Source organism: Peromyscus maniculatus, chromosome 12 (genome assembly GCF_049852395.1).
Source record: "Peromyscus maniculatus bairdii isolate BWxNUB_F1_BW_parent chromosome 12, HU_Pman_BW_mat_3.1, whole genome shotgun sequence".
Classification (NCBI taxonomy): domain Eukaryota; kingdom Metazoa; phylum Chordata; class Mammalia; order Rodentia; family Cricetidae; genus Peromyscus; species Peromyscus maniculatus.
Genome location: NC_134863.1, coordinates 26,222,206 through 26,245,690, shown reverse-complemented (window position 1 = coordinate 26,245,690; position 23,485 = coordinate 26,222,206). Strand labels below are relative to the sequence as shown.

Sequence of the window (23,485 nt, the reverse complement as noted above, 5' to 3'; positions counted from 1 at the left end):
AGTTTGGCAAGTGTAGGAAAGCACAGGAGGCTGTGGGGATTTTGCAAGGCAGTGCTGGGACTCTCAGGTCCCACTTAGTCCCCTTCGTAACATTGCCTTAGTAGCACTGCCAGCTCTGAGGGACCCTTTTAGATTCCATGACAGACATGCCAGCTCTGGGACCTCTTCCTTACATAACCTGCCACACTTCATTTACGGTTCCAACAGGTTAGAGACAGCACTGTTCTTTTAAGACAAACGGAGAGTATGAAGGTTAAATAACGTGCCCAAAACTCAGAGTTAACTAGCAGGGACAGGGGCTGGGATCTACCTACTTGTGGCCGGCATGCAGGTCCCACGGTGTTCATCAGAACCAGTTTGCGCTGGGATCTTTGTGTGTTTCTTAAGAGTGTCTGTATACACGTGCGCCTTAACCATAGGAGTGGATATACACGTAAGTGTATGGGTCCACCTGGTAGGCACCTACATCTTGAATCTGGGAGTGTGTGCGTATCCCTTCTGCTGCCACTGTGGTATGCCTACCTCATTTTGTCTGGCACTTCCTCTTCGAAAGAAGACACCAGCGACCAACAGTGTGGTTCTGTTCTCAGGGTCTGTGGATTTGGCTCCTCATTCTCGGGCAGGGACCCATGCAAAACCAGGGCAGGACCTATGTGTGCTCTCTCCCAGCCTCTCTCACCTGTTGGGGCCTCCTCCTTTGCCCTTCCCCCTGCCTTTGTGTTACCCCAGGCTCTCCCTTCCTGTGCCTTCGGCTCTCTCATTCTTCTCTCCTCCCCTGTCAGCTCCCGTCTGTCCCCTCTTCCAGGCCCAGGGTCTCAGAAGCTACCAATTCAAGGAACCTGCAGAGTCCAGGCTGTACCTCTGCTTAAGAAGCAACTCGTTAGCGCCAGGCTGTGAGCATGATCCCTGGTGCCCTGATCCTGCCCGGTCACTGGGCAGCGTGAGGCCATTCTTTCCCTACTTTATGGCATGGAACAGAGCAGGACGCCCAGTGGGTGTTTACTTGGTAGCAGCTCTTTTCTGCATATCCTCACTGAGTTTCCTCTTGTCAGAAGGCATAGGAATCAGGAGCAAATACTGACCAGATGGCCCCACTTTATCCCAGCCACACACTAGGAGGCTGTGGACCAGAGCGTTGAGCTGCTTGCTGAGCTGGAGCAAGTAAGGGCTCTAGTCATCATCATGATCTGTCCCCATGGTGGGGACTACAGACAAAGATCAAGTCCTCAGGATCTCTACCTACCCACGGACCTCACCCTGAGGTCTCCAGACAGCTGGGGCGGCAGAGCACTGGTACACCATGGCTGGGCTACTGGGGTAACTATCCCGAAAGCCTAAAATGCAAACCTCTACTGATCCTTGAAGGCCAGTCATGGGTTCTTCTGGAGCCTACAAAGCTCAGAGAGATTCCTGACTGGGCTCATCTACCAGTGAGTGTCCTAACCAGCAGGAACAGCATCTCGAGACAGCTTAAATGTCACTCACATGCTATTACAGACTTGGGGGGAGACTGAGGCTCTGCCCTGGTGTCGCCACACAGGACACAGAAGTCACTCTGCATGCTCCACCTACCATTAATATGGAGACCTTTGGCTCCCCTTTCCTGAGCCCGGTATAAGAAGCTCTTGCTCTGGGTGGAAGCCTTGCATTGGGTCTGACCCCAAATCACCCACGCATAGGATGATTTTATATACAAAGGTAAAGTACGGATTTCCTGGAACATATCTGTGTTCTCAGCTGGTTTGGAGTTGACTTGTTGCTAGCTCTCCTCTTGATCAGAGCTTGCGAAGGGAAGGGAAAGTTAAAAACTCACTCACATCCACTGCTCCATGTAAACAGAAACAGATTGGACCCCCTGGTTTCCTCCCAGCCACCCAGACTTCCTCCTCGCAAGGCCCTCCGCCATGGGTTAGTTCTGACTTCCGTCAGGACAAAGAAAGTGAGAAGGAACAATGTCCCCGGAAGGCCTGGCAAGCACTCCTCAAGAGAACTTTCCACCGACTTATTCCATTTTTGCTGGGGACAGAGCCAACACCATGGCAATGGCCTCCCGGAGGAATGAGGAATCCAGACTTGGGGAGGAAAAGGGCAAGGGATACATGGCTGAATCGGTCAGCACGAATTCCTGGTTCCCCTAATTCCCAGTGCATGGAAAGACACTCCCAGCGGTAGGCTGCCAGATTGGAAGAACATCTGATTGAAGTCAGAAGACATGGGCTCGAGCTTAGGCTCAGCTCATGGCCATGATCAAGTCGGTGACCTGAGACCTCAGTGTCCCTCATTATCAGATGAGAAGGCTTGATAATTTCCGCATTCCCTTCCGCTGGGATAGGCTCCATTTTATGACCGTCCCCAGCTGGTCCCAGACAGTCTGCCTCTTGCCCTCCAGTGTAACCCCCTCTGAGGCTCTGGCAAACTTCTTATAGCCCTTTGCTTTGTGCCCTCTACCCTACTTCTTTCTTGGCTCATTTAAAAGCTAAGTCCCTTTTCACTGGCCAAGACCCAGTCTTTCTTTTTGATTCAAAATCTCACAAAAAGCCAGGAGGGGGAAGCAACAGAATCGGGAGTTCAAGGTTATCCATATTGAGTTTGAGGCCACCTGGGCAATATGAAATCATATCTCATAAAACCAAGCCAACCGAACAAAATCTAACAACAACAACAACAACAACAACAACAACAACAAAAAACCCTTCATCTCTTATAGGATATCTAGCTTGATTAATACACATATCATCTCAAAGTACTGTTCCTTCACCAGAAAGGATTGTCACATCAAGTCAGCTTCTGCCCTAGTACTGGCCTAGTGAGCAAGGCTCCTATCACAGAGGCAGATCTGTCTCCCTGGTAATAATGAGTTCAAGCATAAGGCAAAGTCAGTTGAGATAGTCTAGGCGCAGGGCTGATGGTCACAGGACAACGGATAATTGTAAGAAGGTCCTGTGTTTAGTTCAGATCCACAGAGCTCTGCCCATATGGGCATGACTCCTGAACAAACCCAAAGATTTCTGAGAAATAATAGCTTTCTTTTTTAAAAAAATGCACTTCAAGGTATCAGTAGCAACAGCCAGCTGATGTAAGTAGAAAGCACACGCTCATAATTATTGTAGGCACAGTCTCTCATCACAGCAAACGCCTTGGCATGTGGCTTATGGAGCGGATCCTGATGAACACGATGGTAAAGTTCAGGAAGGAAGTGACAAGTAGTCAGGCACCCATTAAGGCTATGGAAAGACTAGATAAACAGTCACAATGGATCCCCTGTGACTGAGTACTAGTGGTTGTAAAGAGGAGGCAGAGGAAGACCGTGACATGCACGCTCTCTGCCTCTTGCCATGTGAACCCTCAAACCACCCTTTGCCAGTATGAAGGCCATCGCCAGATAAAGCTACCACCCTTGGACCTACAGAGACCTTTGTTGATAAAGCTATCAAGCTTCAGGCATTTCATTACAGTAACAGAAAATGAACTAACACATCAGTCCACAGAAACTGTGAGCTAATAAATATTTGCTGTATAAGTTTGGAGTAATTTGTTACACAGCAACAGATACCTAATACTAATACATCCCCTTTAACCTCTATCCTCCTGTATCTCTACCTTTAATCCAGACCTTCTTTCCCGGCCCCTTCTCTCTTGAGAGAGGGTCTAACTTGGTAGTTCAGACTGGCCTCAAGTCCACCATGACCCTCCTGACTCAGCCTCCCAAATGCTGAGATTAAGGTGGGAGCCACCAGACCTGCTTTACATTTCTACAGCTTTCATATTCTTCATACACCGCATAATGTGCCAAGTCAATACGTGGTGTAAGAGGCTCCTGAGGAACTGAGCTCAGAGGGAAGGAGGACTCTCCATGAGGACCTGTTCTATTCAACTGCAAGAAACAGGAGCACGCTAACCACACTGGGCCTGGATCAGCCGCTGTTTCCCCTGGCTTCCCTGTCCCCAGCCCGGGAGTCAGGAGTCTGAGGAGGGAGATGAGGGAGGCTGGCAGAACATGCAGACTCACTTGAGCATGATCTCATACTGGCCGGCATGCCAGGGCTGCACGTCCTTTAGGACCAAGGTGAACACGTCCTCATTCTGGAGCAGCTCAAAGTGACCAGTGTCCTTGGAGAGGGCTTTGCCATCTCGGAGCCAGAGCACAGTGGGGAAGGGGTCTCCAGCTATGGCACAGGAGATGAGGACACTCTGGCCCAGGGAGGCTGTCACTGAACGAGGCTTGCTGATGAACCAGGGCTGGGTGCCATCATGAGGTTCTGGAAGTAGGCAATGGGGAAAGAGATGGAGATGGAGTCCCTTCAGCACAGAGCTTGGCATCCACTCCATTCTCTTGGATGGCAGAGGGTCAGAAAGACAATAGGATACTAAAGAATAAGTGGTCCAGAAGTCACCTGGACTGGGTATGCAGAGACAGCACATACTCATTGAAAAATCTGCCTTGGTTATGTTATCAGACGATAATATTAGTATCGATTTATATAAGCCAAAGTGAAGGCAGCGAGCCCGGGCAGTATGGATGGAGTCCTAGGCTGGGATATTCTTATGCTCATACTCTGCAGCCAATGTGACTGCTGAGAACTGTCGCTGACTGCATGAGTTTAACTCACCTTTCTCTTAAAAAGGAGGCTTCTATAGGAGAAGGTACTCATACATGTGTAATTCATATCCCAAACCCTCAATACCAAATTGTCCATCCAGTTTAGCAGTACCCCAGGGAGAGCTGGGACTTCAGAAAGAGTTGGAGATGGAGGCGGTGATCTGCCTCTGAGGCTGCAATGGGACCCAGAGCAACCTCCCATGTTCCCGTCACCTCTAAGTGGCTTTTGCAGAAGCTGTACCCCCATTCCCCCAAAGTAGCTCAGGTTCACCTTGCACGGTGAGCATGGCCTGGGTGCGGACTTCCCCTGCACTGTTCCAGGCCTCACAAGTGTACGTGCCCGTGTCCTCTGGGAACACCTCCTGGATGCACAGGCTGTGCCGGCCACCTTTCTGCTCAAAGTGGAAGTCCTCTGACTCCTGGATCTCATGTCCATTGTGAAGCCATATCACTTCTGGAGGTGGGTTCCCTGAACAGAGAGCAGCAGCAGAAGATTGTGAGAGAGGGACTTCCCTAGCCAGGAAGCAACTGTGCACTTAATATGCTACTGCTGGGCTAAACACGTTACCAGAGTCTTTGCCTCAGTCTCCTCACATGTTCTGCCTTGTAGGGTTGTTAAGAGAAACACCTGGGTCAATCTAACCTCTGCTAGCTGCCCAGAGAATGGCATGCTGCACACAGAGAATACCTAACCCTGAAGGTGTTCTCTGCCCTGCCCTTCCTCACACAGAGATTCCACCATGTGACAGACACCATGGCAGCTCCCTTGCAGACGATCACCAGGAAGAACTCTGTAAGCACTGGGCCACCACACAAATGTGGTCTTAGGACCCCAGCTTGCAGAGGGTTTCTAAACATGGCTGGCGGAGGGTAGGAGTGCCAGCCCACGCTTCTGGAATGTCTTGGGGGTACAGATCAATGACCACGTGAGAGCTTCCTTAGATATGATAGCTGACCATGAGGCTCTGCTTCCATAGGAGTGAGGCCCCTGGGGAGGCCTAAGAGTGAGCAAGATGGTCATTTGTCTGCATGGGCAGGACACATGTCTGGAGGCCAGATGCAGAGTGCCTCTTATCTCTTGCAGTTGGACATCAATGAGACGTCCAATTGGCATGACAAATGTGGAAAAGAAACCTAGCCTCTGTCTGGGACTGTCCTGGAAAAGCTTTCATCCTCCAGGAACTGGGGATTATCATCTCTTCAAGGACAAGTCCTCAGGTCCTCTCACAGTTCATATTTATTACGTTTTCAGGTCTAGAGGAACTAGGAAGATTTCAGGAAGATGGGTCCTTCTAGTTTTCAGAGGCACTGATAGGAACCAAGAACCACAGATGTATCCAAAGGTACTCACTCTGCCATGAGTGTGGAGCTGGGACTTTGTGAGCAATGCTGTGGAATAACCCTTATGTACACTGTGAATATGCATTACTCCCATTGGCTAATAATAAAGCCAGTTGGTCTATAGCAAGGCAGGATAAAGTGAGGCGGGACAATCAAACCGAGGACTGGGATAAAGAGGGCAGAGTTGAGAGAGATGAGAACAGCTACTCAAGAAGCAAGATGCCAGAGGACCAGTAAAGCCATGGAACACATGGCAATACATAGATTAATAGAAATAGGTTAATTTAAAAGTAAGAGCTAGTTAATAATAAGCCTGAGTTATTGGCCAACCATTTTGTAATTAACATAAGCTCTGTGTGTTATCTTGGGACTGGGCAGTAGGGACAAAAAATTCTGTTTACATATGGCACTCCAATGTGGTAGGTGTACATTCATATAAAGCATAAAAATGCTTTTTTTTTTTTTAAAAAAAAAAGAGGGGTGTTATAGACACACAGAAATGGAGCCAATAACAGCTTCCTACGTTGAGTTTCTCATGCAGGCCATGGTATAGAGATGCATCCCTTGGCTGAGGTATGCAGGCTTGAACAGCAGCATGGTGGATTCCCTCAGTCTCTCAGAGAGGCATCTTCTGCATCCCTTGGCTGATGCAGTGCATGGCAGACTTAGGGTTTTTGCTAATACAGATGAAAAGGTTCAGTAAGAACAGGTTCAGACAAAAAGGCCTCTGAACAGAGTGTTTGAAAAATGTGCGTAGGCTTGGGAGAGAGGAGAAAGGGTAAAAACAGTCATAGATTTAAAAAATGACTTAAAAATAATAAAGTCCTTAAAAAGGGAATAGGGTAATAAAAAAAAAACCTATGATAAGACTCATAAAGATGAAAATACACAGAGTCTGGAGTCTGTATTTTATTGTGTTGTCTTTGGATTTTTGACTGTTAATGGGTGAATGATAACTACTGAGAGGCATTTGATTGTGAAAGCTACTAAATTAAAACAACCTATATATTTAAATATATAATACAAAATATTTAAAAAATATTTTGATTCCCAAAATTTATGTCAAACATATGTCATTTTTTGGGGTGAGATTGTGTTTTTGTTTTTGTAGGAAATGAGAGGATATGGATTCATTTTGGGTTAAGGAAAGTTAGATTTGATCAAGGAAGATCCCTGAAATCCTAACTGCAGACATGGGAAAATAAACCTGAAGTAACTACAAGACACATGATGTATATTTTACCTGCTCAAACACATAACAAAAAATCATCTTTGGCTGACTTGTGTATGACACACAGATTATATTAGTATTAATATATGTATGTTGCCTTTAAAAGTTATATATTTTCAGAACAAGGGGACCAGACACCAATAAAAATGGCCCAGGTGATCTAGCATCCAAAACAGCTGAGATGATTCAGCCTCAGGAAATACCCCAGCCAAGACTTAATAATTATCCTGATATTCTCAGGGTCCCTCAGAGATTACCAACACCCACCAATCAGCAGGAAGTAGTCTAGAAAACTACACCTACATTCCCAAAATATTGGTTATAAATGTTTGTTTTCATTTAAGGGGGGTTGGTTACAAATTGTTATGGGTCATAATCAATCTCTTTCTAAAAAAAGAAAGGGGGATATGATATAGAAATACTGGAGGAAAAATGATAGATTATTGAATCTACTTTAATGCAAAAAAAAAACTGTTAATATAAAAATATTTTACATGGGTATGGATTTTTGTTTATTGATAGAAATTTAAAGTTAATTTTGTTATATGTATATTTCTACTCTTGTTTAAGATACTATGTTTATACAACTCATTTAAAAATGAAATGTAGCCAGGTGGCAGTGGCACATGCCTTTAATCCCAGCACTTGGGAGGCAGAGTCAGGTGGATCTCTGTGAGTTCAAGGCCAGCCTGGTCTACAAAGTGAGATCCTGGACAGGCTCCAAAGCTAGATAGAGAAACCCTGTCTCGAAAAACAAAAACAAAAACATAAAAAGTAATGTATCATTTTAAAAAGTACAGATGAATAGTTATCTATAATAGTCAAACTTATAATCATGTTAATTAGGTTTTCTAGGTATACAAAGATATATTTCAGGTAGATAAGTAATCTTCAAATACTTCAAAGACTTACAGAATATGGCATTTAAAATGTTTTAATAACTTGAGACTTTTCATGACAGTGAGACATGTCTGCTCCTAGCAGCACAAATATATTCCAGAGAAGATGATGGGTATCAAAGAAACTCCATATGGAGTTTGTTTTCTCTGTGGCAAAAGATAGTCATATGGGCAAAGAAACTGCCCTTGTCTCAACTGCTGACAGTTACTGTACAAACTGAACCAACAGGATGCAAGAAAGGTGCATGCTGAACTTTTCCAAGACAAGGTAGGACAGTCCTTCAAAATTACCTACTTCACAGGAAAATCTGTCAGATATGCTAGGCCTGTAGGCCAAAGATGGATGCCCCAACATTGCAAAGAAACTCTGACCAACTGTCCAGGCAGTCTGATGTCCCTGTCATTAGGAAATATTTCATCCTTCTGGAGTCTTTGATAGAGTTGAAGACTAGTCATAGTTATAATTTTTCTTAGTTATGATAAAAGGGCAAATTAGATATAAAACTTTGGACTCACCAAAATAGGATGGATAATTGAGTGTTTTCTCTAATTTTGTGAACCACAAATAGACTGGATATTCTATCTGCAATCCTTGCTTGATAACTGTTTTGTTGTATGTAATTTTACTATGTTAAAGTTAAAACCTTCCTTTTTTATTACACAGAAAGGGGGAAATGCTGTGGGATAATCCTGTATGCTGTGAATATGTATTACTCTCATTGGTTAATAATAAAGCTGATTAGCCTATAGCAAGGCAGGATAAAGTTAGGTGGGACAATCAAATTGAGGACTGGGATGAAGAGCGCAGAGTTGGGAGAGATGTGAACAAGCTGCCCAAGAAGCAAGATGCCGGAGGACTGGTAAAGCCACAGTCCATGTGGCAATACATAGATTAATAGAAATGGGTTAATTTAAAAGTAAAAGCTAGTAAATAGTAAGCCTGAGCTATTGGCCAAACATTTTGTAATTAATATAAGCTTCTGTGTTTATTTGGGTGAGGCAGTTGGGACAAAAACCCCCATTTACAGTGAGCTTTTCTCCTGCTATCCCTAGAAAGGACCAGGAGAGCTCAGTCTGAGTGCAAGCCACATTTTTTTTTTTTTTGCCTGTTTTAGAAGTTTTAGAAAGATCTCGGATCATCTACTTTCTACCTTAGAATCTGACTCTAGCAACTCAGATGGCCTCTAAAGACTTGAGACCTCACACAAGTTCATTTTGCACCATTTAAAAACTCTCTAGAAAATCTTTAGGGTTTTTTAAGTATAGGCTTATATTATCTACAATTGGATAATTTGACTTCCTCTTTTCCTGTTTGCAACCTTTGTATTTCTTTCTCTTGCCTTATTACTCTGGCTAAAATTTCAACCACTACATTGATTAGGAGCAGAAAGACTCAAAAGTAGAAGGGGGACTATTTGGAAAAAGAAGGGGGCTGGTGAGAGAAAAGGAAGAGTAATTAGTAAATATGGTTAAAGCACATGATGCTTTTGAATAAAATAGAATTATGAAACTCATCATTTTCTACAATGAATATATACCAATTAAAAAAATAGTTGGAATTCTTTAAAACAAAACAAAAAGTATAAACCATAAAACAAAAGTGAAAAACAAAACCCCGAACTTTCCACTGGAACTGGCCACATTACTCTTAGTCATCTTCTTCCTCTGGAACATATAACCCTCAACCTAGAAAAATGCTACCCAGATAGCAGAAGAGAGAAGCCAAGAGACCTCATTTCCTTGAACCCCTTGCTGATGGTTCCATGATGATTTTCTGGGCATCTAAGAGCAATACCCCATTGCCACATGATCACCCTCTTATACACCCCAAGAAGAGGGCTGTATGGACAGACCTGACACCTGGACTGTCATAGTGACCTGGCTTCCATCCATGACTTTGAGATCAGAGAGGCCTTGCAGGAAGATGGGTGCCATGGGCTTGCTGGGCGCTCGTGGCAGAAGGCATTCCTTCTCTCCTTCACTTTTCTTTTCTGTGTGGTGGAAACAAAATGGGAGAGAAAGATTTCTTTCACACACTCAGCAAACGCACTAGATGACACCGCTGTGCTGAAGCTCGGGTCTCATGCACGCTGGGAGGCTCTGGAGATCACTGGGATGAGGTACGTCCCATGTCACTGCTTGACGGGACAGTGCTCTCCCCTGACAGCAGAGACTAAACAATGGGGTTCCAGGGAGTCCTGTGCAAACAAGCTCAGCTTCCTCGGGAGAACCTCCGGGAGGAAGCTCACCCTTGGCATCTTCATGAAGATTTTCCCCCTTAAATTCTCTTCACTCTCTTGAATGAAGTGATTCACTCACATGGCACAGAATTCAAAAGATGCCGAAGGGTCTATGTAAAGTCTCCCTTCCAAGCTCCCTGGCATGGTCTCCCCAGAAGTAAACAATGCTTGGTTTCTTCTTACTCTCGCGAGACATGATATTTGTGTACAACACACACGGTAAACAGAACAATTCTACTCCTTCTTCTTTCTTCTGCTCCCCATCCCCTCCTTTTTATGATTTTTTATTTAAAATTTTTTTCATTATACCAACCACTGTTCCCCCTCCCTCCCCTTCTCCAGTCCCCCCCACACCTTCCCCCATCCCATCCTCCCCCATTCACTCCTCATAGGGGGTAAGACCTCCCCTGGGTAGTCAACACAGGCTGGCATACCAAGTTGGGGCAGGACTAAGCCCCTTCCCCCTGCACCAAGGCTGAGGAAGGCATCCCACCATAGGGAATGGGCTCTAACTCAAATCCGGAATCCCATACATAAATACATACTATCCTACCAACCTCTACTTCCAAAACCATTTCCTTTTTGAAAAGTATACTAAAGCTGGGTATGGCAACACACACCTCTAATCCCTACACTCAGGAGCCTGAGGCAGGAGAGTAGTAGGTATAAGGCCAGCTTGGGTAAGACCATGTCTCAACTAAACAAAGGAAAACTACAGGGTGGGATGTGACTCCGTGATTGAGAGTAACCTCGCCTGGGTAAGGCTCTGGATTCATTCTCTCCTCTCTCTCTCTCTCTCTCTCTCTCTCTCTCTCTCTCTCTCTCTCTCTCTGTCACACACACACACACACACACACACACACACACACACACACACACACACACACATCACACTAGAGTGCCAGAAAGCATATCAGTGGGTGCCTGAAGCAGGGGGTGGGAGATGGATTAGAAAAGAGCACTAAGGAATGCTTAAGGGAAACAGAAATGGTCACTTTTTAGTTCGGGGTAAATGTCTCCTCATGGATATAAACTCATTAAGTTCAACTCCTAAAATACATGCAGCTTACTGTACTTTCATAATACTTCAGCGAAATCTGGGAGAGGGACGAAGGGAATGTGCTGGCTAAGGGCAAAGACCAGCATAGCTCTCTGGGCGCAGGCCTAGTCCACCCCCTACTCGGCTCTCTGAGGAGACAGATTGACAGAAGGCCTTTTCCTTAAGCTTGCCATCCTCCCCCAAGCTGGCTTCAGCCCGCCCCAGTGTCTATCCTCTCCTACAGCTCCCCACCCCCCACCCTCCACCCCGGGTACTGGAGACTAGCAGGACAGGTCCTACAGTGTCAACTTAACACAACTCAGGCGAACAGCATCAAATTACTACTTTTTGTTTGTTTGTAGTATTGGGTATCAAACTCAGGGCCTGAGACAGGCAAGGGTTCTACATGGTTCTTGAGAGGCAAGATGAAATTGCACTTTCAATATGGAGGCGTTGGAAAGGGGCCCTCTGAGAGGTGATTAGGTTGTGGAGACACCACCTTATGAAAGGCTTAGAGACTTTCTCAAGAGATCGATGAAGTTCTTTGGATACAAGGTTAGTTCTCTAAGGAGGGAGCTGGGTCTCATGGGACTGGATTGGTCAACATGAGAGCGGGGTGTTCCTACAGTGAGACCTGCATTGCTCTGTCTCAGCACCCATCATTACACGCACCCACTTCTACGCACCCACTTCTACCGCGTCCTAGCTATGACACGACAGAGCAAGAAGCTTTCCTCAAGACCTGTGAAAACAGCTGTGTGGTGCTCTCTGACCTCCAGAAGGAGGAGCTAAGAGAAACCTCTTTACTTTACAAAGTATCCATCTTTGGGTAATTTGTTACAACAGGAACCACACTAAACACGAGGGAATATCTCTAACTTAAAAGTTGCAAGGGAGGACTCTGGTATTTTGGGTCTCCAACATCATAGAGAAACAAATTCCAAACCTTCTTTCAAACTCTGGAACTCTGGGGATAGTTTCCAGGGTGTTCTCTCTACCAGGTGAAGGCCTAATTAAAACAAAACATGTTATTTTTTTTTTTTTTTTTTTTTTTTACCTGCGGCCACAGAACTCTCCCAGCCCAGGCTCTGGGATAGTGGAAGGATGAGGCTCAGAGGGTTGAATAAAGGTCAGAATAAAGCTTCCTCAGAGCTGGTGTAACGGGATAAGACGCAGGCACACAAGAGCAGCTAAGACAGATAAACTCCATCCCACCTCTGGCCACCAGGTAGGGATCTTGATCCCCAGCCCCCATCTCAAGAATTCCCTTTTGATGGAGTGCAGCTGCTGGAGGGGTCCTGGCAGGAGGCTGTGGGGGTGGACTTATGGAACCTGTATTGGAAACGCACAAATCTACCTCATGTCCCTGCCTGGGCTGTCGCCGTCAGGAAAGCTGGCTGCCTCTGGAGGGTTGAGGAATTTCCTGTCTTGCACAGATTGAGAGGGCTTGAGGACAAAATGTTTTCCCCTCTCCAGAGGACTCCCTGTTCCTGCCTCTCTGCCTATCAGCCCAAACCATGGAGCTCCGCACAGATGGACTGGAATTCCTTCTGGGTGCTGCAGGAACATCCAAATTCCAGCATGCTCGTCTTCCAGCTGGTGGCTGTCTGCTCTTCCAGGCCATTCTCTCTCAGATCTCCCTACTGCCTGTTCCTTCACCTGGGGCCCCAATAAAGCCACAGTACCCTGTGGATCTTGGTTGCTGGGGTCTAAGGACCTGTCTGTAACCCCCAACCTGCCCCAGTTGCTGAGAAGGGCATGAGGGATGGTGGACTGGGAGCTTGCAGGATCTGAGGCCTGAGTGTCTGTCCCCCATAGCTGGACAAGAGACCATGTTCAAAACCAACTTGGGAAGGAAAAGGTGTATTTCAGCTTATAACTCAGGTCATACTCCAGCACCAGGGAACGTCAGGACCGAAACACAAAGCAGGAACTGAAACAGAGGCCATGGAGGAACACTGCTTGCTGGTTTGTTCCTTATGGCTAGCTTAGTCTGCTTTCTGTTTTTGTTTTTTGAGACAGGGTTTCTCTGTGTAGCTTTGGAGCCTTTCCTGGAACTCACTCTGTAGCCCAGGCTGGCCTCAAACTGAGAGAGATCTGCCTGGCTCTGCCTCCCGAGTGCTGGGATTAAAGGAGTGTGCCATCACTGCCCAGCCTCTTAGTCTGCTTTCTTATTCCATCCATGATCACTAGCTAGGGAGTAGGACCACTAGCCTAGGAGGTAGCACCACCCACAGTGGGCTGGGCCCTCTAGACATCAACAGTCTACAGGCTGATCTTATGGAGGCATTTTTCCCAGTTGAGGTTCCCTACTCTTAGATGATTCTAGCTTGTGGCAACTTGATAAAAAAACAAAACAACAACAACTAGCCAGCACAGGACAGAAACCTAGACTTGGAGCCAGATCTTGACCATAAGTGGGTCTCTGCCTCTACCTGAAGCCCCACACCTTCATCTGTCTCTATGGGCTGTGTCATCTCAGGGCTTCAGGGGGTTTTGAAGACAGAATGTGAAAATAATATGTGCGTCCACAGATGCTCAACTTACAAGGATTTCCTATAAACTTACTATAAGCTAAAAAAAAGTAGCATATGGCAAATATGCATTTGGTGAACCCACCCTACGGAGCATCCCAGCTCAGCAACACAGCTCACCGTAGAGGACTGGTTCTTTGATCCTGAGGCCACAAAGCCGACTGGGTCTTTCTGCTCCTTGCCATAGCTCACACTGCGATCTCAGGAAACGCTTGAATTCAAAGTTTAAAATTTGAAGTGAATTTCTATCAAAGGTGTGTGGCTTTCACACCATCATAAAGTTGAAAATCCCAAGTTGAACCATCCTACATCAGGATTGCCCACGTTCATTATCAATGGCATCCTAAGAAGCAGGGGATCTTGAGCCCTCCCTGATGATTACTGACTCACTCGCTTTATTTATTTATTTATTTATTTATTTATTTATTTATTTATTTATTTATTTATTTATTTATTTATTTATTTATCTATCTATCTATCTATCTATCTATCTATCTATCTATTCATTTATTTATTTACTTGTGGCCCAAGTTCTGTGATGTCATGCTTGGAGACACCATACGACGGATCTCAAAGTAAATTAATGGAGTTCTGCTGCATCTCCCCAGGTGAGGAATGAGAGGAACCACAGCTCATGCTTTAGATCCAGGGCAGCCACAGCCCCTGGCCCTGTTCTTTCCTCCCGTTAGTCCTACAGTGATAATGGAAGGAAGAACAGAATGATGGGAACTGATCTGTTCTCAACCCCTCGGGCTGGTTTCCTGTTTGTTTCGACTCTTCCCAGCAGGTGCAGGGGGAATCACATGGGTTATGGTGATCATGAATTCAGGCCAGTGAACAGCAGTCAATAAGCCCACGTTCTTCATGGGGTGAGAAAATGGACCAACCTTCCTATAAACACATGCCGAAGAAGACAGAGAGGGCCTTGGGTTCCCAGTCAGTGGCTTCTTTCAGACACCCAGAGAAAAGGAGCCTGAACTAGCTCCTGGAACCCAAGCCCCAAACCACTACCTGCTGTGGGATATTACTTTAAAATATGTTACATTCATTTATGCTGTGAAATATTTGTTTAATGATGCAAAGATGTGCTGCATTCTTTCATGTTGCATTTGTTTAACTCTGTAAAGCTGTGTTACATTGCCTGTCTAAAACACCTGATTGGTCTAATAAAGAGCTGAACAGTCAATAGCAAGGCAGGAGAGAGAGCTTAGGCGGGACTGGCAGGCAGAGAGAATAAACAAAAGAGGAAGAAGAGAAAAGGAGGAGAGGAAGACATCAGGGCCCAGCCACCCAGGCACCCAGCCAGTCACGGAGTAAGAAGGAAAGAAGGATATATAGAATAAAGAAAGGTAAAAAGCCCAGAGGCAAAACATAGTTAAAGAGAAACGGAATTATTTAAGTTAGAAAAGCTGGCTAGAAACAAGTAAGCTAAGGCCAGGCATTCATAACTAAGAAGAAGACTCCATGTATTTATTTGGGAACTGAGTGGCAGGTCCCCAAAGAGTGAGAAAAAAAAAAAAAACCAACTATAACTACCCATCATACTTAAAGTCATCCCAAGATGTGTTAAGGCAAAAAGCCAACCAGGGTCATGGAGCCAGAGCAGGTTGGCCACGACAGAGGGCCCAGGCCTCCTGAGGACAAGGCAGGGCACACCATCGGTGCCTCTCCAAAGGGAACCAGCATTCCCCAGCGCTGACCACAGTGAGCTGGGACCGTGCCACCGAGGACAGGCCCATTGCAGCTCATTCACACAGTAGATTCTTGACAAAGGAGAGAAAGCAGAGCAGAAACAAGTCAGGCGAAAGGGGGCACCGTGCATATGTGTGGTTAGCTATTATCAACAACGGAAATGCGATACTGATGAGTTTAGTCTACTGTATACGTGATTCCGCGGCGGGACTTTCAGACAATTCAAGGAAACTATACGTAAAAACGGCCGTGGGGCTGGGGATGCAGCCCGGTTGGTAGAGTGCATGACTTAAGCTGACTTCAATCCCCAGAACCACCTAAAGCTGGGCACAGCAGTACATGCCCATGCCTCCTAGCAGCCTAGAGAGGGAGGCAGAAGAGATTCAAATTCATCCCCCTCGGCTACGTAGTGAGTTCAAGGGCCTGTCTCAAAAGACCCCACAACAATATCTAACACTAGTCAGTATAAAAACAAATGTTCCGCTTTTCTGAATCCTACTGGCTGTTTTGATTGAACAGGGTCCACCAGACGACAACAAACAAGTATCCAAACCAGGACTCAACAGCAGCCATGGAGATAAAGCTGGAAGAGTCCCCGACAAGGTTCTTGGTGGGCACACTCCCACTCAACACAGGAAGGTGGCTTCCTGACTCCCCAGGGCTGCAGTGGCCTATAGACCTGAGAATGCAACTGACTGGGTCAGGCTTCTTGCTTTCTCTCTGTGGATCTAAGAACAGAGGCAGGCCGCCCAAATAATACCACACAAATACCCCCCAGGGCTGCCTGTTAGCTCAGAGATCCACTATGCTGGGAATGTCTTGCTTTGAGGTCACAACAGGAAGCCAGCCTCAGGGGTGAGAGAACCCCAGCCTTCCTCATCTGGGAGGCAGGCACTGGCCTCCCACAGTACACAGACTCCGAGGGAGGAATCACTGGGACCAGGGAGAGATGCCTGTATCCAGCTCCAGTGGGGCTAGACTAAATATACCTCTGGCTTTTCCCACAGTGATGCTTCCTGCTCCCACCGAGAGCAAGCTCGGAGAGGTTGTCCTTCTAGAGTCCAGGAGAGCCAGAGCCACAGCTCACTAGTCTCAGACTAACCATCCAAGGATGAATTTATCTGTTCCTCCGGTTCTTGGTCCCTGCGCCCAACACTGAACAGACAGCCACTGCTCCACTGAGAGAAGGGAAGGGCCCAGCCTGCCCTTCAGTGGAAAGGAAAACATGACCACGGATGAGCTGCTGATAAAGCAGCTCACAGACATGGGAAAATGATGCTGGACAGATGAAAGCTGTCAACAGGACTTCAGAGAAGGGAGTCAGAGGAAGGAAGGAAGGAATAGAGAGAAAGAACGGGAAGGAAAGGTGGAAGGCAGAGACGAGTAAACATTTGGAGGTAGGGAAACAGGTGCCGCACACGCACACAGCAGCTGACTTAACCCCTCGAAGCATTTAGGCTTCTTCATCTGTAAAGTCGCGCAAAAAAAATGCAGTGAGATGCACTGCAGCAAGCCACCCTGTCTGCACAATTGCACCTGTCCTGTCAAAGCTCCCCCTTGAAGATACCGACCGGCAGGGACTTCAGAACAGACGCCACGTTTTGGGAAACTTCTGGAGAAAGTCCAGTGCCCACAGGATAGAGCACCTCGTTGCATCGCTCACCCACCCGGTCCAGTGCAATAAGCAGTACCAGCTGTTCCTCGAACCTGAGCCAGTAAAGCCTTCGACTCTTCCCGGGCCTGGCATAAAGAACCTGCCATAGCCTTCGCCCAGGTGGCTGGTCCTGGCTGCAGCATCTCCTGGTACACTGTAACTATTTCCCTTTTTCTTCCCTCTACGGTCCTTCTCCAACTCTCTACGAGTTTAGTAGGAAAAACAACTCATTCTGAATCTCTCCTTAAAACCATCATGACACCCCCACCCCCACCCCCGCCACCCCTGGACAACCTATGCTGGTCAGCCGGCTGCCCGCTGAAGCTCTGAGTTTATGGATCCAAATGTGCGTTCAACAGACACGTTGTCCTTTATCTTGGATCTACTAAAGACTCTCTTTAGTTCTTTGAACAGGAGCCATTTCCCTTAGCTACCACGATGCAAAAATGCCATTCTAACAGCAAACTGGATTCCCTCTCAAGCCTGTTACTCTATGGAAATCCAATAAATCACCAACTGGGGGGCATCTACAGCCAATCTCCTCCCTTTATTTGGTGATCCAAAATGCAGTGCGGTCCCTGCATCAGGGATTAGTGCCTCCTCTCCCACATTCCAGGGCTTGGTTTCTTGGCCTTGCAGGAAGGCAGCCCAGCCCCTTCCCATTTCCAGAGCCTTTGGCAAGCTATAAATCCCCGGGGAGGTTTCTGAATTCCCTTGAACAAAAGTCTGTCTCTAACCCGATAGAACCGTCTTGGAAGGTCAGCACCGGGCTGTTTTTATGGCAGTTTTGGCCTGCCTTGCTTCTGCTGACTTCTCCAGAACTGAAGAAGCAGATGGGAAGAGAAGTGTGCAAGGAAAAGAATGAAAGGGATACAACCTATGACATCTTTGAGAAGAGCTCTGACCAATAATGATGGGCTCCAAGATGAGAGGCAGGGACCCCCACAACCTCAGCCTTCTTAAGGTCTTAGCAGTTATAATCGCACTCCAAACAGGCAGGCAGGCGCAGCATCCAAACCCCCAGAGTTCTTTGCCAGCGAGGCCTGGAAACCACACTGCTGTTTGTGCTGTCATAACTGGGACACATCTTGCCACCGGGAGCACAAGGCTTTCATTCTGGACGGTATTTTTGGCCAAGGTCTGCAAGCCAGGAAATGGGGCTATGGTCTACAAAGGGCTGTAAAAGTGGACAGTTAGGAGCCTCTGTAATTGTCCAATTAGTAAAGCGAGGCTCCAGCTCTAAGCTTTGTACCAGATGGACACATCTGGGCCCGCCAGCCCCCCTGCAGTGTGAAGGCCTCCGTCAGCAGAAAAGGAAAATGCTGGCCATGCATTGATTGGACACTAAACTCACTACTTATCTTATGTTTCAAAGGCTGTGAGCAGATGCTCGGGCACACTAAGGTTCTCAGGATACTTAAAAAAAAAAAAAAAAAACCAACAAAACAAAAAACAGATTAAAGACAGTACTGTCTCTTCTCCTTCAAGGAGTCTCTCTTTAGCCAAAACGTAAGGGTTAAAATGGTTGCCGGTGTGCTCAGAGGACAGAGGGCAGGGTCCATGACTTATGCCAGCGGACAGATGACACAGAGTACAAAGTTCACGCACATACTTGGGATGAGCAGAGGAGGCTGGGAGCTGCCACACACCTAGGTGTTCAGAGTCAAGAACATGGCTGCTTTGAGGGGCCTGTTGTCCCCCCCACTAGGGACTCTTCATCAAACAAACCTTCTAACAAATGTCCTCAGAGAACATTTTTTTCATCAGATTTTTTTTCTTTTTACCTTACCCACATTTTACGTCCTCTCACAGGCCCAGCATGCCTTTAGTTGAGCAAACAAATTATCAGTGGAGAAACTATGTCAAAATAGGTACAATTAGGAGATTATTAATGTATCTTGTTGCTTAAGAATTTAGCCTTGACATAGATACCGTGTGTGTGTGTGTGTGTGTGTGTGTGTGTGTGTGTGTGTTAAATTGAAAATATCCTAGCCCAGGGAAGGCCCCCTGCCCATGACTCAGTCCTGACACAGGAAGTTAGTGACTGTTTCTAGATCTTCCAGGACACTGTAGGAAGTCGGATTCATCATCCATTAGATTCCTTTATTTATTTATTTATTTATTTATTTATTTATTTATTTATTTATTTATTTATTTATTTATTTATTTATTTATTTATTTATTGGTGTGGAAGGAAGACTATGTTGCCTGGTTAATAATGGGGATGGTCTTTCTCCTAGCCTGGAGAGAAAGGAAACAGGCATATTTGTTGAGGGGCTCGTGAGAGCTAATTTGCAGGTCTGTGGGAGCCCACAAAGGTTCTAGTGAGAGCCGAGCTTGCTTTACACAGCAGGGCTGCATTAGGGGATGGCTTGACCATGAGCGTTGTCACCAGGTGCCTGAGATAGTCTGCACTTGGCTGTGCTGGGGGGGGGGGGGTCTTTTGCTCTACCCCTCGGCATTCCTTTATAAGCCCTTTGGAAGGGGCTGGTGGGTTTTGACCCAGGCCCTCCCAAGCTACCCTGTGTTTCTGCCTCTCTCCTCTATATTTCTATCTACGAACTTCTCACTTCTCCCTCCTCAAAAGTACCCTGGGGGAAAAAGAGGGAGCTGGTCTCCCTCACAGGTCTCCTGAAAGTTTCAGGGCACTGAGGCCCTAGACAAGTGGGGGAAGTCGAGGGAACGCCTCTCTGCATGTGAGGAGGACTCACCCACCCCAGTGCCCTTTCAGTCGCTGCTCACTGGTCACAGGAGCTTACAGGACAGGTCCTGAGTTACATACAATATCAGGAAGACAAGGAGTCTCCCTGCAGGAAGATTGCAGATACTTAAAAAGACACTTAGAGCAAATGTCCCTTAACCTTGAGGCCCTGCATGATACATCCCTGCCCCACCCCACCCCAGTATGTTGCTACCCTGCTACCCGTTCCCTTGGCTCAGCCACAATGGCCACGTTGACCAGGCCGGTCTTGCTCCTACCTCAGGGCCTTTGCACTTGCTGTGCGGCCTGCTGCCCACCTAGAACAGCATCCCGTCTGCCTTTGTCTAATCCCATTCCCTGTTCAGTTTTGTAAGTAAAATTGTGTGTGTGTGTGTGTGTGTGTGTGTGTGTGTGTGTGTGTGTGTGTGTGATGCTGGGGATCCAGCGCAGGGAGGTAGGGATGGCGGACACGCTCTCTAACACTGAGCAACATCCTCAGCCCTCCATTCATTTTCTCAAAAGCATGTGTCGGCCTGTGAAGTTAAGCCATGACTTGACTGTTGCCACCCTCTCCCTCAGAGGGTAAGCGGGGCGAGGGCCGGCCTGCGTTTTAGTGTCCCCAGACCAGATGGAAGCAGGTACTCGGCAAAGACTTTTGGTAAATGAATGCGACAAGGGATGCACGGTGTCCGCAGGGCTTCTTCTGGGGCGAGCAGGGAAGGCTTCTGGGAGAAAGTGACATCGGTGGGAGCTAGCTAGGCTTTAGCGCTGCAGAGACGAGCCGAACAGCTCAGAGTGCTGGGCCAGTGCTCTGAAAGACTGTGACGCCTTGACAAAAGGATCAAGCGCTGAGGAAGGGTCCCCCTGTCTGCTCTTCAGCACAGAACCTGTGGGGCGCTCAGGGACAGAGCCCTAGTCTGGCAGGAAGGCTGCACAACCAGCTCCTCACAGGGGAAGCCGCAAGCGGAGGGCAATGCGTTGCTGCATTGTGCCACCTTGTGGTCAGAGCCTCAAGGTGCGGCACATGAGCCCACAGTTGGCTCAAGTCAGTTGGAACCAATTCCTCGGGTCTCTCACTTGGTCTGCGGCTGCGTAGACAGGCAGACCACAAACTTCCAGCCCTCTCCGCCCTTCCCCAAGCAGACAGATGATACTGCAGCGAGTTGTTGATTCTTTGGTAAAAATCACTCCCTGGGATAATCCGCCTTGTTTAAAGTTTGGACACCCATCACAACAGCACATATGGAGCATTCTACAGTTTGGGGGACAATTCATTTAATCCTCACAGTACCGTGATTCCCAGTGTCCCCCATGTCACACAGAGGAAGGGGACACCTTGAGAGTTGACATCCAGGTGACAAGTCTAGAAAGCAATGAATGGAATTCAGGCCGGGCTCTGGCTTTGTATTGACACTTTCCATGATGCCACATTGAGTGACAGAACCAGGCCTGGGGAGCTGTAGGGAAGGGTGGCTCAGCAGATGAGGCGGCATGGAGTAAGTCCCTTAACGTCTCCCAGCGGGGCTGGAGCCAAAGGAGCGGCTACAAAAGTCAGCAGAACTCCAAAGCCGAGGAGGGAGCGAGACACGGCCTGGAACCTCCAGAGCACCTTGGGGCAGGGCGCCAGAAATGTCACTGTGCCAGGTGTACTCTGCCAGCCCTGTGCAGAGAAGTCTCGTACCGGGGCCCGAGTGTGGTTGTCTCTCAGCCTTGTTTTCCATTTATGGTTGGGAGCCTCGGTCTGCCTTGGAAAGGTCAGTACCTCCCCCACCCAGGAGGGCGCTCACTCACCAGGCTGCTGACAGCAGACGGAGAGGACCTGGTGGGGCTGTGCTGCAGCTCACCCCCCCCCCCCCCCCGTTTGCTTTAAAACACACTTAGACGGGCAATCGTGCGGCCTTCCCAACACTCAGGAGTCAGGGGGATACCCCCGAGTTTCCCATCCTTCATCTGAAGACCCCCCACCCCCGCCTTAGCCCACAGAGACTGTTAGCGTAGCTGCGTCTCTAATGCAGTTAAAACACAAACAACTGAAGATATGCTGGATTAAATTAGCTGACTACCAGATACAAGACTGGGTGAACTGGTCTATCCCATGCCATTTGTCCTTTCCTGCCCACTACAGACCAGCTAGCCTCGGGGAAGATGGGAGAGCTGCCCCCCCTGGGCCTCCAAGACCAGGCCGTGAACTTGTGTGCTTCCTTGGAAGTCTCATACCACGGTCCCCCGGGGCCCCCAGCAGGCATGCCACTCTAGAGATAAGTGGGTTATGTGTGTGTACCAGAGAAGATCTCACGGGCCACCGCCAGCTCTGACCCCAGTGTGGAAGGCTTCCTGGAAAGGAAGGGGCAGGCTGGTTCACACATGACTCCACACAGAGGCATTTCTTCAGAGAAATCCAAGTCCCTCCTGGCAGATGGCCACACAGGGCAGACATGGACCACATTCTCTGTTAGTGACAGCTCCCTTTGCCCTAGGGAAGGACAGTGTCTTTCCCTTTGTGGCTAGCCTTCTGCTTTGGGCCAGGGGAGGTGTACTCTGAGAAAGGGCATCTACGGGGTGACCTGGGCCTTGGTCCCAGGGCCTGGGCTCAGATGCCGCTTTACCTGCTCTCCTGGGGTAGTGTGCTGGCCAAGACCCACTGGTGTCAAGGCCACTAGACCCTTCTGTATAAGACAAGGACAACACTCTGCCCTGAGCCCCAGGGGTCTCTGTGAGGTGGTGTAGCTGAAGAGACAGAGGAGGCAGAATGCATTTTGTGCCGCCTTCTGTGATACCATCTCACACAGCCTTCCAGAACATGGCTATTCACACTACAAGAGGACTCTCCTAAGAAGCATGAATTTTAGGGGGACAAAAGAAAAGAGGTAGGGTTTTCTTCTTGGCTGGTAGGGAAGGCAGGCACACTCTACCCCATCTAAGCACCCAAAGGACCCAGTCACTCTCAGGAGCTGGGGGCACAGGCTAAGGAAAGGCGGGAATCAGGGTTACCCGAGGGTCCCGGACCTTAGAATCACCCTCTCTTCCTGGAAACAACCACCATACATAGCCCCAGCCCAGAAAGGCCAGTCTCAAGCCTAATGATTCCCGGGTGATTCCCGGGGACTAAGTGCTGGCCTGATCAATGGCGGACTGTGAGAATCAGATTCCTCGGCACCAGGCTGGTGAGGGGAAACCTTCAGAAGTCTCAAGGACCTGCTGCCTCGCGAGCACCTCAGGGCACAGAGCCTTTCGTGAGGCTGCTGCATGTTAAGGGCACATCCTGCAGTGCAGGTGGTTTTCTTGTTCTGGAGGGAGAGCTTCCATCTAGTCAGGGGACCCTCGTCTCTTTCCCTGGTGTGTCTCCAGGGCCCAGTGGGGCTAAGGGATGCGAGACGCACTCCTGTTACTGTGGGCTGCCAGAGACTGTCTCTTCCATCTGCCTGCCTTCAGGGTCTTCCCTTCTCTCCCCTCCCTTTTCCATTTCTTTCCTCCTTCCTTTCCTTGGAGACGGGGTCTTACTATGCACCTCAGGTTGGCTTGGAACTCAGGATCGTCCTGCCTCGCCCTCCCTA

The 23,485-nt window shown here is 47.8% G+C and overlaps 1 protein-coding gene across 4 annotated transcripts in view; it reads right to left on the bottom strand.

Moving 5' to 3' along the window:
• Mylk (myosin light chain kinase) overlaps positions 1-23,485 on the bottom strand; it is a 248,341-nt gene that overhangs the window by 88,072 nt on the left and 136,784 nt on the right. For all 4 annotated transcript variants that reach the window (XM_015993413.3, XM_015993411.3, XM_076548799.1 and 1 more), the window contains 3 exons: positions 9,925-10,062; positions 4,872-5,069; positions 4,010-4,259 (listed from right to left, as the gene is read on the bottom strand). In XM_015993413.3, coding sequence (XP_015848899.2) covers positions 4,010-4,259; positions 4,872-5,069; positions 9,925-10,062 — 586 coding nt within the window. The remainder of the gene's footprint in view (positions 1-4,009; positions 4,260-4,871; positions 5,070-9,924; positions 10,063-23,485) is intronic.